Genomic DNA, 17,781 nt, shown 5'->3' on the forward strand with positions numbered 1-17,781 from the left:
TTTAGCGGGGTCTAGAATCTAGGTACATCGGCGACAAGCATTCACACCCCATAAGGACAGTGCATCGATCCGGTACCAAACGATATCCGGGTTACGAAGTCGAACAGCGGGGTCAGTTCGCCGGATACAGGAACGCGATAGCCGGCTGGCCTCTATCGAGCGACCTGATTCCGCGGCAGGACAACCCGGACAACCTGATTTCAACTACGTCGACCTTATTCGCTGACCTAATTCCCTCGATCACAGGGGCTGCTTGGAATTTACGACTACGAAAACGGGGCTGTATCGCGCTCATAGCAAATTCCCAGAATCCATTACCTGTTTCGCCCGGAGGTTGGTTCCACGTTGATCCATACAACTATTCTCGAACTATCTAAGAGTTGGAAATGTTTGTCTTTGATTCTGCTATCTGTTACGCTCATGATCTAACTGCGCGTTATTATGCATCTATAGTGGCTGACCAAAATGTTTCAACACTTATCATAGAAAACTTTTATGCATATTGCGTGTTAAGCATTCTGAGATTTTATTAGCGATGTGAAATTATTTATTATTTCACTATGAGAATTATCCTTTGATTTACGCTTCTCGAAGATTAATATGCCGCAAGGAATGTTGACGAATCTTTATCTCATACAAGAAAGTAATAAGAAAGTAAGAGAAAGGTCTACCGCAACTATATTTCCTCATGGTTATCGGAGAAAATTCTATTGTTCGAGAAAAAGAGTGTGAACACGATAGGCTTGACTTTTGATTAATATTCTATCGCGTGAATCGTTAATCAAACGCGTCGTTTTGTCAAGGTGCACACCTAACTCCTCTAACTCAATTTGTCTCTGAATAATTAGCAGATAGGAGGAACTTGTTTAGATAAAACGAACACCTTTCTTCAAACCAGAGAACACTGCCATTCAACACGGATGAATTAAATCGAAGTTTCATGCTAATTTCTGCTGAAAAAGTAAGTTATACTTGAAAGGGAAAGTGTGTTGATCTCTCGATTAACATCTCAAGACGGCTATTAATCAAACGCGTCGCTTTATCACATCTGCAAGCCACTCCTTCCATTTCATTTCCATCCTCGAATAATCGACAAATGGGAGAAATTGCGTTTTCATCTTTCTTAGAGGACGTTATCTCGCGTATATCGAAAGTTCTAATCTCGCAACTTCCTCGCAATTCTATAACTAATTTTATCCACATCTTGTAATACGATTATCTACATTTTTCACATAACCGTTAAATATCCTCCCTTAATATGTCGCGTACTAAACGTTCTTTAAATTCAATACGGTCGTTAAGCCAAACCCAAAGTCCTCTTTAGCTCTACGAACGCAAAACCTCAACATTCAAGAATACGATCTACCGCTGCAACTCTACCTGTCGATTAAACTCGAGTAAAGTCGTGTAATTAGTCGGGTTATTACCGCCCATGAGCAAGACCCATGTCCCTGAAGCGGGCATTCGATGGAACAAAAGCTTCATCCAAGTGCGAGCGACGAGTCCCTCGTCGGAAAAGTTCTCTCTAGCAAGGTCTCGGAATTTTGCACGGCGAAACGTTCTCGTGTTGGCTTCGGCACACAAAGCGCCGAGAAGGGTATATAAACCCACGGGAGGGTATCTCGGTGTTGCACACGATGCGACTCGGGTCGATGTATTGGTGCACGTGTACTGCTCCGGTTTCATTGTCCCAGATTTACCAGTGGGATAGAGAGTGACCCACCCCTTGACCAGTCGAAGCGAGAGAAGGGCCAAGAGCGTCGCCACGGAACCCTCTCCTTCCCTTTCTCTTTTTCTTTTCGCTCTTCTCCTTCTTATTCTTTTCCATGCCCCTTGGCTCTTCTACCTCAACAAGTAGCGGCGGTTGCCAAGTACTACAACAGGTACGAGCGGCGTTGTATGCGCTGGCACGTGCAGACCCACGTCGGCCAACAAAGGAGGAAAGCTCGTAGTGCGCGAGAAAAGGGGCAGAGGGGACTCGCGAGACTCGAGCGCATTCGAAGGGTGCAGCAAGGGAGGATTTTCGAGGGAACGGGGGAAAACAGGAAGGATGAAAACGACGCGTGGCTCCGTGTACCTGACCCATTTATTCGACGCGACTCCGCACCGCTAGGTACGTAGCTCTATCGATCGGCCTAGATCCGTGGCCCCAGCCTGGCACGACCTACTATTTGTTAGGCCACCTTAACCACCCTCGTGTACCATCGTCCGCCCCGGACGCCTCTCCGTCTCGCTCACCTCGTCGAGCAGGCACGGTACCCTCGCGATCCGCGTGGTATCAACTTTAGACGAGCCATCGACGTCTCGTTCGCAACCCTTGCACAATCGGAGCCTTGGCGGGCGAGCGAAGGTCGCGCAACCGATTCGGCTGTGCCGTAACGCTTTGCTAAATAGATGCTTCGACGAGACAATTCACAGGAGGATTTTCATGACTATTTCGTTCGAACGATTTTTTATACAGAATTACAGCGATTTTTGCATTAGGATTGGATGAGAGTGGATATAACGGCGACTGCTAATTTCCAGAATGAAGCTGACGACAAAGGAGGAAAGAAAAGAGGAGAATAGACGAAAATAAACGACTTTGCCAAAGAGTAAAGGTACTCGGAATTGCTGCAACGTTCCGACAGTCTAAATAAATTAGCTTCGGAAATTCCACTTATGTTATCGAACCAACTTTACCCACTCGACAAAACAAATATAGGAAAAATTTCTAAATACTACTCGATACACGGAGATTCCGCAAATCACGTGTGTTTACATAGTGTACACGCGATCCTAGTTCTAATTTGCAAACAGTGAACACAGTCGAAATGCCTGGCTGATTGCGTCATTTCGTTCGTCGTTGGCGCTGTCTGAACACACGAGGAATGCGTTGAAAACCACTACTACTGTGTTTTGTCATCAAAAAAAGAAAACGAAGGATCGTGAGAAAAGAAGAGATATTCGGAGCTCGGATGTAAATCGCGAAGAGAAGAAGGTTTCGCGAGACAAAAATGACATTTGCCAGTTGTTCGTTGCTCTATAGGTCAAGATCACGCCTGTTGGCATATTTTGTCGTTCGAGACCTTGGCTACTCGCTCGTGTGCTCTTTGTCTTTTGTCTTGCATATACCTAAGTTGCACACGTTACACGCTAGGATCGTAGTTTCGTACTCTAACTTCGTTCTAGCTTCTGCTAGCTTCGTCCTGTTCAAGCTTTGGTAACTTCCTTTGGAAGTCCAATGAACATCGCGTTGTTCTAGGTCAGTGAACCTCAGCAATTCGAACGATAATCCTGGAGAACAGTGGAAAGGCAAAGTAAATTTTACGTCAAGACCTTTGAAGAGTCAAGAACTTTTCTTTATCTACAATAACGTACAACGTTGGATAATCAAGATTATCAAATTGACAAATCGAAATGCAACTGAAATTTCAAATGAAATTTGCTACAATTTTTCCCGCAAAATTGTAATTGACAAGACAGACGGTTCTTATGGTATTCTGTAGTAACATGAATTTATTATTTTCTAGAATAAATTTTCAAATTGTTTCAAGCAACGAATATCCGAATTTTATACTTGTACCTTGAATGAATATGCGAATACTCTATTTTTTGTAGCTTAGAACGTTTGGAACAGAGAAAGAACCTTCCTGATTCGTTTGGTGGTCGCACGATAGAAATAACATCGAGTCTTAGCACGTGGTGTACGGTTCCCAGAGGACGTGACATAGATACAGACGCTTCTTCCAAACGAGACAAATCGAAATAATAAAAGCTAATTAAGAGGCTAAAGTAACGCGATCTCACCAAAGAGAAGTAGCTAAAAAAAAGTGCTTTTCAACGAAACTATCGAACGTATTCAACCTGAAATTTTGCAACGTTATTAAACCACGTTTCAATCGTACGCTAAATGTATTTCGAGTAAAGATAACGAATTTATTAAAAGAACATTAGCTAGAGTGTCCGCGAAGAAATTTTCTGCCATCGTGTGGACCAGAATATATTGGTGTTAACAAGCAATTCAGTATGTTTACAGCATGGGACCTTCTTCTATGATATTCTTAGACCAGTTCTACAGCCGAAACTCATTTATTTTCAATTAGCGTGGCTTCACAGCGTGGTCTTGCCTTTACGAACAACACGAAATAGCATTCATTAGCGGAAAGCGACTCGATAATGAATCTCGCAATCGCAAAGACGAGTTGAGTCTATTCCAGTGTTATCGTAGAACCTGCGAGAACTCTTACTTCTTGGGTATTTTGTCCAGCTATGGACACAAAAGATTAGTCTCATAACTAAAAACATACTTGTAAGCGAAAAAATGTAACGATATCGTTTGGCGATAATGGCGAAATAACGCGAAAGTCATAGGCAAAAGAATTAAATCGACCTGACAAACGTATAAGAAAAGTCCAATGAATACTTCGACCCCTTTCTGCGCGTATAATACGCTCCTCGACGATAATAATCTCTGAACCGAGGCACAGAATGACCGATCCAGAGACCACCCAGTTTGACTGTGAGTAGAAGACGGATCGAGATCGACGCTGATTGAACTCAATTAACGCGTTAACGCGCGACCAACGAACAGATCAAAGGGACAACGGACCGCGAACTCGAAGGGAACTGGAAATGGGCCGATCGAAACGGGACATGCAGTAGTCCTGGGGGATGGGAGGGGTTGCTAGGTACCGGTAAGGCTAGCATATACGAGTACAGAACGTGGTAGTGCACCTGACCCATATAGCGACGCGGTATTGATCGACCTAATTCTGTAAAGCCGGCCGCCTCCCCGCCCGCAGAGATTGCCGCCCGAAATTACGTAAGCTAACCTACTGACTCACTGCACCCGTTGCCGCAGCAGAAACTTTCAGTTGTTACGCCCGTGTCTTTCGACTACCAAACTCCAACACACCCTCTTTGCTATTTTCAAGTTTGGGTCACATTCGACGGAAAATCGACGAGTCATCGAGAAGCACGTGTGTAAGGCGAAAAAGAATGGGAGAATTTTTAGGCAATGTTGGAGAATTTCGGGGTTTCAGCTATACAATGAGGTTGTCGAGGGGAATCGAACGACTCTGATACGCCCTGTTCGTTGAATCTCTCGAAAGATTAAGTTACTAAATGATGGAATAGTCTCTTCCTACGTCTCATTCCCGTGTTTAACAAAATAAATACTTTTGATAATAAGGAACGTCGTCAGGGATCGAGACTTTAAAGGTTGGCGGCGATTTCATTCGCTTTTATTGTCAGAAGCTATAAATTCTGCCACGTGGGTGCAAAGAAAATAGATACACCGTTCGGTATAATTAGATGATCAGCTGGTCGAAGCATTCATTGCTTCGAACATTCCAGCACGCTAACCCACCCATTACAATTTATCACTACTAGTACTACTATCTCCATTCATTCGTTCAAGAAGACAATTACAATCGCGACGCGGGCGAACACTTTTCCATAATGTGGTCGGTATGACATTAAAGAATCGTACTAGTTAAGGATTACAAACGTAGCGAACTAGTTCATGTGCTTGGTAAAGTCACTTGCTTCCGTTGTATAGAAATGTCACCGTATTAAATCGTTTCAATCACTTGTATACGAAATACTCCGTACGAATAGAGTAAATTCCCGAAAAGTTGACTTGAAACACTTTCAACGGCGGAATAACTTAGCTAAGGGGGAGAACGCTGTGGCGGGCAATCAGGAAACCATAAAATCTGGTTAGTGAAGTATTCATTGGCGAACGTTCACTAGGAAGCAGACAACGTGCATAAGCGTCGAATAATTTAATCTCGTTTGCGCTAAAGACCGCGATTGCGGGCGAACCGTGGCCGTCGAACGAGAATCAGCGCGAACGGATTGCCTTCCAAGCGCGAGATCGCGAAGTTCATGAATTAAAAGCCGGGCAATCGATAGTCGTGGAATAATCGAATCTCATTGTACGCCGAAGACGATGATAATCGCCGCGAATACAGAACGATCCATCGTGAAAAAAAGATCGAGTATCTGTATTACGTTTTTAATAGGCCTGAACGCGTTAGTGATGGCTTCACAGTGAAAAAAAAGCAGCTACCATTTATCCTCGAGTATAATTAAAACGGAGCTTCGAGCGGTATTTGTAAATTGTATCTGTGTCTTAATCAACTGCCATACAATTTTTTATTTATTCCTGCTAATTTTTTAATTCTTCTTCTCGTGTTGGTTTACCAACTGTTTCTTTCGGTATTCGTTACTTCCTATTCTCTTTCGCTACTAACGTTACTTTAAGAAAAGAACGTAGCTTTTAAAAAAATGTGAATAGCCGAACACAGAACCGTCCATCGAAAAGATCAACATCTCCATTTTCATCGTAAAAATCACAATTTATCCCTGTCACATTGTTATTCCCCCTCCTACATCGTGCTGTCAGAACAGGAAATTAAAAACCGCGTGTATGCGCTAAACAAATGTAAAAGCGAACTAGAAATAAAATTTCAACTGCGGCGATAGAAAATTCCGCGAAATTCGATCGAAACTCGACATTTACAGAAAAATCACGATCTATTCGTACGTGCCACTATGATTCCTCCGTTTCGACGTTTCCCTTAACAGAAAATTCTTAAACTTCTATTCGCCAACCAGAAGATAAAATGTGAAAAAGAAACCCAAACTACGCGAAACTAAAATTAAAGCTTCGACGATCACCTGTAAACCACGTGACCAACGAAAGCATAATAAGTAGTTGCCATTGGAAGAGAATCGCTTGCAGTTTCGTTACGAGAGAAGAGCATGATCTTGCTCAATTTACGAACGTCGAGTTGCAGTTGCAATTGCGCTACAGAGTAGCAGAATGCCCTCGCGTGCATGATTGCGTGTGAAAGGCCAAACAGGGCCATCGTTCGTTCTACGAAACGAGGCTAGACGGTGAAAGAAGAAGAAGAAGAAGAAGAAGAAGAAGAAGGAGAAGAAGAAAAAGAAGAAGCTTCGGATGAGTCGGGTTATTCGTCTTCCATGAGCAATCTTCGTTGTAATTCGAAAATTTTATCGATGAGAAGCCATGCATCATAAAGTTGCTTCTTGTTAGGAATAGTTCGAGTGAAAGGAATTTTCGAGGATGACGTTATCGTGAACGGAGAAGGGTAGGTCGGTCTACGGGGAATTTGAATTCAGTCACGGAATATTTTCGTTGCATTCTACCACACTTTCTCGATGAAAGAAACGATTAACAGGAATTGATCTGTTTCGAAGTTCATAAATGCGATTACGACAATGGAATTTTTCAAAATTATCCTCGTTTGTAAAGAAATATCAAGAAACGCTAGCACAGGAGGAAAATATCGAGTATTTGACCGAAGATAGAATGTCGGAAGAGTATGGAAAATTCCACCTAAATCGAAGACCTAATAACCTAATAACCTAATAACCTCGTAACCTCTGCTAGTAGTTATCCCTTTGACCCATTAAGTACATGTACATTCTCATAAATCGTTCTCTCTAAACTTGAATACAATATCACAATCTATAAAACGACGACAGTTAGCTTGGCGAAATTGTTAGTTCGTCGGTCTATCGACGACAGCCGTGTTTAGAGAATTAAGCAAAAAGCTTCGATCGACTAGAAACACCATCGCTATGTTGATGCGTCAGGCCCAATGTCTTGTACGCACGTCGAACAGCGAGCAGCAAAACAAAAGCAACGAGAATCAGCTCGAAGGAGCCCGGTTGGTTCAGCCTCGAGAGGCCAGTCACCGGTGATGAATTTCGCGCGAGATCCTTGGCCGCGACGCAAGGTCTCGTTAAAGCCGGTAGCCGAGGGGCCCCGCGTGCGCTTTCGTCATCGATACACCATCGAGACTGGAAAGGCATTCGATTTCTCTCGCGAGAGAGGCCGTGGTGTGTGTGACCTCTCCTTTCACGTGGGGCAGGTCGTGCCAGGGCCAGGTGCGACAACCTCGGCCGAAAACACCGACGCAGGCCGTCTACCTGCGTGGCTTCGCCCTCAGCTACCGGACGTTGCACCTTCACCCCTCTTCCCTTCTCGGTATCCCTCCTCTGGTCGAAGTCGTCCTTTGTGAGGAGGATGTTCGAGGCCTCGGTCGTGCACGACTTCGTCCAATGGGGGGAAGAAAAAAAGATAAAAGAAGGAAAAGTCGACACCGAGGTCGTTGGCATCGTGAAACTGCCGTTCTACCCTTCTTGCCGAGGGGAGACGATTATGGCGGTGAGGAGAGAGAAAGAGAGAGAGACAGAGAGAAAGAGACAGACACACAGACAAGCAGACAGACAAACAGAGCGAGAAGGAGAAACTGCGCGGCCGAAAAAGATGAGGAGATCTCTAGACACGGGTGGGTGGAAAGATACGAGTTTTGAAACTTCTCGACGAGAGGCTAGATTTCGGGGGAATACGTCGCTTCCTATTTTTTTGATTGGATACGGTTGACGGATTCTTACGAGGATGTTAATAGGATTTGATGCGATAACGACCTGCGCCGTGACAGACAGTTCAAACTCGGGCTGCTGCTGTCATTTGAAAGCGCGATAGGTGTACGAATATTGGCTTGTTTTTATGATTCGAAGATGACGGTTGCGTCGTGGAAAAAACAAATACCGTTGTTGTTAATATCATGTTATCGAAATGTACCGCGTGCAAATTATTATGATGAAAGTTGTTTGAAGGCGAAAATGAAACGAAGGTGCGTAGTCATGTTTCAATCTCGATAGAAGTCGACATTAACTGTGCTAATAACATGTATGTATAACCGGGCATAGTGTGGAATGTGGAACGTCAAAGCCTACGTGCATCACGGCAGGAACTCAATCAGTCAACCATTTCCGGGATATCGATCAAATACAAGAGGACCATGAGACGTTTCCGCGACATTGTACCGAGCACACGTACATGCATCGTTCTTTATTATAAAATAGAATACCGCAAATAAATTACCATGAGGGAAGACGACCGCCGCAACGATATGTAAGTATAATTCTTTTCAAGCATCCGTTTCAACTTTTTTCCATCGTTCAGCCTATTTTTTATCGGGAGAAGAGAGCTTATCTAAAGGACCCACGAGTGCATTAATATTCAACCCCTTGTGTTGCAGACAAACTCTTCTTAACTTCGAGCATGCGTCGCGTCGTGAAATTGCACGGGCAAGGAAACAATTCAACGTTCATTATTCAGTCTTTAAAAGTCTTGCCGGACAGATATATCCCCCTACGAAGTGCAGTCAAAAAGGTTTCAACGAACTAAGTTGTCTCATGGCGGTCGTACCACGCCATAAAAATGAAATTACGGTTTTGTAACGCTACAACGAGACTTGTTATTTCACAGTTCTCGGTCCTAAATCATAAAATCTACCGCTACACTTCTAACTAAGTAACTGTACAGTTTCGGCTACCTTCGTATACGGTACGAGACACCTGGAAGGATGCGCGGTTTAATGCCCTTGAGTCTCTTAAGGGTCGGAAAACATTGTTAAAAAGAATTTGCTTTATGTCGTCGTATATTGTTTTTGGTAGCTTTCCTTCGTGAAGTCATATATTTATTTTATTTCCATTTTTATGGGGGCATAAAAACTTAAGTCTAGGTTCATCGGTGACCTATAACAGCAGCCAGAAATAAAGTTTTCATTAGCTTGGTATAAATACTCGCTGATTTACCGGTTGGCAAGGGACGCGAAGGAAAGTAACATTTTCAAGAATTTGTCACGCTTGCTATTTGCTTACGACGAAATAATCCGAACTCTCTCTTTAAGATTCCTAAGCACGTTTCTAAATGGATCTAAGAAATTTAATCGAACCATCGAAATATCCGAAGATATCTGGCTGGTTAACATCAGTTCCTAAAAATCTTCATTTAAAAAGCGTCTATTTGACAGAAACAAAATCTCACTCACCACACTAAAGAAATAAATCAATCAAATTCGAAGAAGGTATCCCACTGGGAGTAGCCATCCACATGTTATATTATTATACCATTAAGCTATAATATTTTACCAAATGTCCTACTGGACGAATTGTAAAATGTAAATAAATAAATAAAAAAAAAAAGAAACAAAATTTTCACCAATGTCAGCCCCGTGTCAAGACGAAACCTGTGAAAATCTGGAATTTTTTAAATCATCGTTCGATCCGCCGAGTCATCGACCGCGTAACTTCTCGAAATCATTGAACAGGAAAATCCTACAACTGACGAGTTGTTCGAGTTCTCGAAATCATCGTACGAACGAGCCTAAAAACAGGACAACATACCCTGCTAGACAAAATCCCCGCCCCTCGTAAAGGTCAAAGCTCTCGCCCGCCTCCGTAGAAATTCCGCGCTCGTCGATCCCACGAAACGCGTTCCCCTCTGGCCAAATCGCGACGGTTGGATCGGATTCCGGGACGTTTCACGAGGGTGAGAGCCGAAAGCACTTGGACGACTGCGTGCGGTGGAAAGGCGAGGGACAGGTGTCCGGCGAGGGTGCGTTCACGGTCTAACGATTGGCAACCAGACGCCTTTTAACGCTCCCCTGGTGCAACGTGTGGGTGCGCGCAGCCTTTTTCGAACTAGCCGGAGAGATACCTTCGATTTTTAGGCGGAACACGCACACACAGATCGAATATGGGGACATGCACGCTCGTATACAGGGTGAGGCACGCAAAGCACGACGATAGAATCTTTCAGAGAATATTAAAGACGCCGGAAAGTGTTATTAGACGAGGTTGAAACCTATTAGGCGATTGATCGTTGTTTAAAGTTTATTCTCAAGAACGTGAATACACGATATAAAAAATTGTTCGCTAGTAAAGCCGAGGTGTTTTACGAAGCCTGATATTTCTACGCTGTGCGAAAACATTCGGAAGATTTTTAAATCGCTGATTCTTTCGCGAATCTTTTTGTACAGTTTTAAATGTGCACAAGCGTAATGTATTAAGTTGCCGGAAAAGTCTCTTTCGTTTCATAAGTGAAATAATAGATGCACAACATTTTTTATTTTATATTCTTTCATGGATTTATGCACGATCCATTTTGTAGTAATAGAATAAACCGGATCTAACGTAGTTCAATAAAATAATATAAAACAAAAAATGTTCTGCATCTACTACTTCCTTATAAAACGAAAGCAACTTTTGGGACAACCTGATATATTCTAAACGTAATTGAACGACTACAATCTCTCTTAAATATTAACATAATCAAAAATATACGAAGAACATGTGAATTGAACGTATTTTTTGATTGCTTTTTTCTCACCTGTATTCTTGAATGATTTTGAATATTTCATTGAATTCGTTCGCATACACATTCACGCGGTTTCTAATATGGTTGTAGCTATGTATTTTCGTGATCAATTTTTTAGGAGGACATAACCTGACATACAAACACTCACCACACTAAAGAAATAAATCAATCAAATTCGAAGATGGTATCCCACTAGGGGTAGCCGTCCACATGTTATATTATTATACCACTAAGCTATAATATTTTACAAAATGTCCTACCGGACAAATTGTAAAATGTAAATAAATAAATAAATAAAAAAAAAAATTTTTAGGACAGCGATCTTGAAATCTTCTTCACTTTAAAAAATTGTTCCCTTAAGGAACTTTAACTTCGTTTGCCCATATTTTTCCACGTTACCGATACCGCCAAAAATGTCTAACCGTTGCTCTTTGCACGACTCACCCTGTATATACGTATGTATGGGTGTGGTATGTGTCTACGTGTGCGTGCACGCAGGCTCACACGAACCCACGCTAATCTAGCGTGGAAGGGTCCGAACGAACATCCAGAATTTTTCGAAGGGAGAATTTCGCGTTCGGTTACGACAATAGACGTATATCGTCTTCACGATCTTCTCGCGGTCACGCTGCAATTTTCGTTTCTTTGCTTTAAAAGCAATTTTTCGAAACTCCTTAATGATTATGGATCACTTTGTACTTTTACGTCCAAAAATACCAACGATGCTTGAAGCGTATCAATTGGTAAAATTAAAGCAAAGCAAATGAATCTTATGTCGTATCTCGTTCGATAAGAATTAGTCGAGTTAAGGTCGATGGATTGCAAGAGTTGAATTATACTTACGATTTGACGGTTAATGTTCTAACGGAAGGGTGTAGCTAGCGGTGATCCATTGGATTTTGGGAATGGGAATTGCGAATTCTTGAGAGTGATAGGAGATCTACAGATATTGATTTTGAGTTAGTTGGCTCGCGAAAGGATCGTTGCGAAGATGAAAGGAATTCTCAACGCGAGAATTGATTGTAATTTTAATAAATATTAAAAAAAAAAAAAAAAAAAATGAAAGGAACAGAGAGAATAGGAGGTTTTGCGAAAGAGGAAATTAATTGTCGAAATATTAAGAAGATCATAAGACATCTTTTCTGTGAATTACCATTATCCGAATGACTGTTTTAACTCAGTTTATGACTCGAATTTGAAATTCGTAGGCACGGTTCGCGTGATATGAAATTGATATAAACGAAGTGAATAAATGGGACCAATTAGAGACTTACCCAATCACATGTGGTACATCAATGGAGTGGGAAGACGCCCGCTTACGATCACCAGCCATATCGGCGAGTCTAGCGAAATCTGTATCCTGATCAGCCAGTCGGGCGCTCTTACGTGACTCGAGCAACCTGACCTCGTCTATACGTTTAGTCAGCCTCATCGTCTGCAACAAGATCAACGTACTCCCATAAGATGAAATGTCATACTCAAAATTTACACGTATTATAAAATTACCGGATTTTAGAAAGCAAACACTCTTTTTTTAATCTACGTACATATTGCTCGACTCTCGTTACCAACAACACATCGTAATCTATCATACTATAATAATTCTTAGCAATTTTTTTTTTATTTATTTATTTATTTACATTTTACAATTTGTCCAATAGGACATTTCTTAGCAATGACAACCGGACTGTCATATTCGATTCTCGGGAGAAAGTTTGGATTTTTGAGCGGCACGCGATTCCCACTTTCCCCCGATTCACCTGCGCCGGCCGGTTAATCGCGCCACGCCGGTGATTACTTCCTCGTAATTACTCGGCAGGCGAGCAGCATTCCTGACCACGGAGCGAACTAGCCCCGAGAGATACGCGTTATTCATGCGCGAGTTACGTCAGCCTGTGTTTCCCGCATTCGCAATGTTTTATTTGCGTTTTCCTTCGCTTCCTCTTCGATACGACTCGACTTGTCTTCATCCACCAGAACAATCTGATATAATTATCAAACGAAACGTCGAACGATTTCCACGAGTTCTCGTGCGAACTATCTCGCGCGCTAAGCTTTACGGATATTCGAGACACTTTTCGACGATTCACGTGGCTCGTTGATAGCCCGCGATATTTGGCAAAATTTCCATTCGATGATATACGGCGTAGGTGATATTAGGTTGTCGGAAAAGTCTTTTTTGTTTCATAAGATGATAGTAGATGAACGACAATTTCTGTTTTATATTATTTTATTGAATTAGGTATGGTCTATTTCGTTATATTTCTATTATTATGTTCGTGCATAATTCAATAAACTAATATAAAACGACAAACATCGCGCGTCTATTATTTCCTTGTAAAACGACAGAAACTTTTCGGACAACCTAATATTACTGTTCAAGTATAGGTGAAGAAGAAGTTAAGGAAATCCTTGGAATCAACTTTTACTCGATCGAACAATGCGAATTAACTAGAGAAAAAAGGAAATTGCAAAGGAAATATCATCTTAACGCAATTTCGAGTAACAGGCCGACTGATTTAATAAATTAACGCAATTGCAAAATTGATGACGATCCAATGCACGTGCAAAACGAAAAGGTAATAAATCGAGCAAGTTACGCAAACGACGTAACCCATATGTTACCTTTCTAATCGCAATAAAACAAACAGAGGCCGGATATCATTTGAATAATTGCCAAGTTCGCGATTCCACTCGACTTAAAAATCTAGAAACTCGATAATAAGAGATAAAATGTACAGCCGTATTGCCAATCGCAAATTCCTTTATAGACCGTTTAGATGAAAAATGGACGATGAAAGATGACCGGACTAAGGCATGATTCACGTCCAATTTCTGTTGCGCTATCGCAGAACGAGGCTAATTTAAGCGATTTAGGCGAACAAATTTATTAAACGTAATCTTACGTGGTAGTTTTACTTTTCTTATTATTTGTTCTTTCCACTATACGCGGCAGTGGACAAAAGCAAGTTCAAAGGATAAGCGGTAAGTGGAAATACCATAATCTTACAAAGAAAAAGCAACATTGTATTTGGATAAAAGCAATGAAGAAGTACAAATATATTGACCAATGTTGGGCGGGTGGTTGGCTAACCGAAGCGAGTTCCAATTAACGCGTCAAACGCATGGGAAACGCAAGCTAATTGATTGGTATTAGTCGTCGTAATAATAGATGAACAGGTACACGAACACGAGTTAACCCTACACGCGGGCCGGGAAACGAGATCGCCGGAACGATTAGCTCGTTTTTCCTCGAGAAAATGTATCAGTTGAAAAATACCAGTACTGTTAGGCGCATGATGGATACTCTCTTAATGAGAGCTCGCTTACTCGGAAATGTTTTCCATTCCTTTGGTTGCTCGGCAGGCGAGAAATTTGTATAAATGCTTTCTTATATAATTACCTAGAAATTTTATCGATGATATTAATGACTTCGCATGTTTTGTAAGGTATACATTTCTGTTGCAGTAATTTCCTCTACACGCATACACACACACACACAGGGTTTATTATATTATTCTTTTCTCTAATCTCTCTAACCAGTGTTTTTTTCCAAATTTTCCGCTAATCGTTTCTTCGATCGACGTCCTATCGCACAATATGAGAATTAAAAAAAGAGAAACAATATGTTAATTCTAAAATACGATAAAATAACCTGGTAACCGTAGTTTAACTATGCAAGAACACGGAATTTAAAGGAAACTTGGTCAAAGTAATCGAACCACGACCACGAATGATCCAATGCTTAATGCATCATAATAAAAAGCGCATCTAAAGAGAAGAAGCAACACAATGAACGTGTAGAACGATCTGAAAATCCGAACACAGCGAGGAAATGGCTGCTCCATCTGTCGCGCAAAAGGAAGAAAGGGTCCGTGTATCCGGAAACGTTGAACTCCGTGCACGTATACGCGGCCACGCAGAAAACGATCGGAACCGAGCCAGCAAACAGTTTACCCGTGGCAACGTCGTCATTATATTCGCATTATCGTGCCTCTGGCCGGGCGACTTGCACAAATGCATCCACCGTACGAGCTGTCGAGCCCTTGGAAAAAGCATTCACCGGGTTTCCAGCCGATTCAAACGCGTGTATCTCGAACTTATTCGCTCGCACGCACTGCACGCGCTTGTAATTGCAAGGAACGCGTGATACAGAGGCTGTGCAACTAGCATGCGATCAGCAGCCTCTCGCTACCGACCCACGACTATCTTCTCAAAAAATCGAAACCGCGAATTCCAAAACGCCGCAAGTTCACAACCGATGTTTCGAATCGGAAGATCAGTTTCTTTGTTATTCTTAGTCAGCTTATTCAAAAAATGATATTTAAAAATAAATTCTTTGTAAGAAGAATGGGTGGATTTTGAGAACGTTTGAGAATTGGAATGGACTCGTGGGCAACCATGTTGGCGTTGCTCGAGTTCGTAGACACGCGGATTTCTGTGCTTATACTTCAGTGATAATATATCGAGAAGAAATCAGGGTAAATATATTTTCATTGTATTTTTGGTTAACCTAAACGTGATACTGTATACAGCGGCTACAAAAGATATTGGCACATATGCGTATTTTTCACCAAATTTCCAATTATATTTACTTTGGATAAATATAACCGAGGATAAACACGGTTGATCTTCAGCCTTTTTGCCAGATATTATAATGCAGCGTTTCTTGCGCGAAAGTACTGCGTGTTAGTGGCGTTTAACCTTGTTCGAGAGAATTAGATTTGGTCTCGTGTCGATAGGTGCATTAACCGGTTAATGGCATACTAAATACTATGTGTATACAAATACAGGAAATTAATATCCGCGTTCGGTGTTGGCCGTGCGGCTACATTTACATCTTGGCTACTTTAAAATTCATCGACGATACGATTATCCCTTGGTTTCGAATGAAATTTAATGACCGGCCTGCCTGTTCAATGAAACCAACGATTTCAATTATCTTTTTTCTCCATTCTCTTGTAATCTCGTTTAAGCGTATAAAATTTTCCGCTTTTCTATTAAGGCGTACATATTTTTCAACTCGACATACAGATAAATACGGATATTACGCTTCAACTCTAACGATAGTATTTTTAAATAATCGTAGTGTTCTTAGAAAGAAGAAAGAAGCTTATTTACGAGGATATGTACATATATTCAAGAAAGTAGAACAATACTAAATCTATACAGCCATAAACTTAGCATCCAGGGACCTAGAAATTCAACAAACTGTTGCGTGAAAACCCTTAAGCTACATATTCGTTTTCCTTCAACAACTGTGTGCCAATCCAATAGATCCAAAATCTTCAAGCGAAACAGCCATCGAAAGTTTCGACCGGTTCTAATTCGACGTTCAAGCATTCTATTTTTCTTGTAAACGACAAGCCACGTCTTTCGAACATCTTTTGGACTTTAATCGTGCGTGCGAGAGAAGTTTGTTCGAGCAAAGTGTTTAAATAGCAACTAAAAAGATAAATTACGAGGCAAAGGGTTAATCATCCTCCAAATAAGAAAAACCGCCTTCCAATTTCCTCGATTCCTCGATCTATCAGCCAGTTGATGAAATCCCGCCCATAAACGGTAGCAAAGTATAATAATTCTAGGTTTTATTAGGGTTTGCGGGATCCATACGGGGTCTACTACCGGCTACATCGATGTTTCCAGTCCGAAATCGGCCGATCCACCTCTGCGGAAGCCTCTTATATAATTTTAATCCGGCCGGTAACCGGCAATGGGACGAGATAGGAATCACGCGCTGCTGAATTCGGCATGTAAATACGCCATGTAACGAATGTTACGCATGCCACCACGTTCCCACTCGAAATTCTCACTGTCGCGTTGCCTCACGCACACCGACTACCGTTAGAAATCAATTTCGAGCGTAAATTTGGACGGGTTGCTGTAATAAGCAGCCAGCTCCATTCTGTATATATTTTTAGCAGAATATTCTATTTTGAAGAAAATACGTATTTTATAAAAAGAAACAATCGAAAACGATAGATAGCTCAGGATATAAAATTCTCTAATGGTTCGTTTCTGTAAGAGCGAAGAAAATTTGCACGATTCTAAACTTTCTATTTCTTAAACAAATTTTTAATTCAGTATACCGAATCTCTCTCTCTCTTTTTCTCTCTGATTTCACGTGTCACCGTATTCCATATAAAAATACAAATTTGCTTGTCACACTGGCGTTTCTTGGTTTTAGTAAAAAAAAGTAAAAGTTCAGTGAACAGAAAACGCACAACTTGTGCGATAACAGCGTATCGATTACAGATCATCGAAGCAAAGATTGCGTAAATTCGGAATCAATGACGAAGGTTAGTAGACAGAAATAAAGTCGTAAGGAGTAAAATGAGAGAGGAGAAAAAGCAAGCTTGTACGTGAGGAAGACATTTTCCAAGTTGCAAGTACCAACTACCCTCGACTGTTAAAATACGTCTATACGTCTGTACATGCAGCTGGTAGACGCTTTTTCGAAGCTAATCTAGCCGAAAAACGCTCCGCTTTTGGTTTCATTTTTTATCGGTCAAACGCAGTTCGTTAATCGCTCCATCGTTCTACGGGCATTCTCGTGAATGGAATATCTTCTCGCGAACACGTGGTGGGAATCGATT

At 41.6% G+C, this 17,781-nt stretch overlaps 1 protein-coding gene across 2 annotated transcripts in view; it reads right to left on the reverse strand.

The window, feature by feature from the left end:
* Positions 1-17,781, reverse strand: part of LOC100746230 (zinc finger protein 395) — a 92,341-nt gene that overhangs the window by 43,188 nt on the left and 31,372 nt on the right. For both annotated transcript variants that reach the window (XM_024369406.2, XM_003491470.4), the window contains exon 2: positions 12,460-12,620. In XM_024369406.2, coding sequence (XP_024225174.1) covers positions 12,460-12,620 — 161 coding nt within the window. The remainder of the gene's footprint in view (positions 1-12,459; positions 12,621-17,781) is intronic.

This window comes from Bombus impatiens, unplaced genomic scaffold (genome assembly GCF_000188095.3).
Source record: "Bombus impatiens unplaced genomic scaffold, BIMP_2.2 scf_0565, whole genome shotgun sequence".
In the NCBI taxonomy this organism is placed as follows: Eukaryota; Metazoa; Arthropoda; class Insecta; order Hymenoptera; family Apidae; genus Bombus; species Bombus impatiens.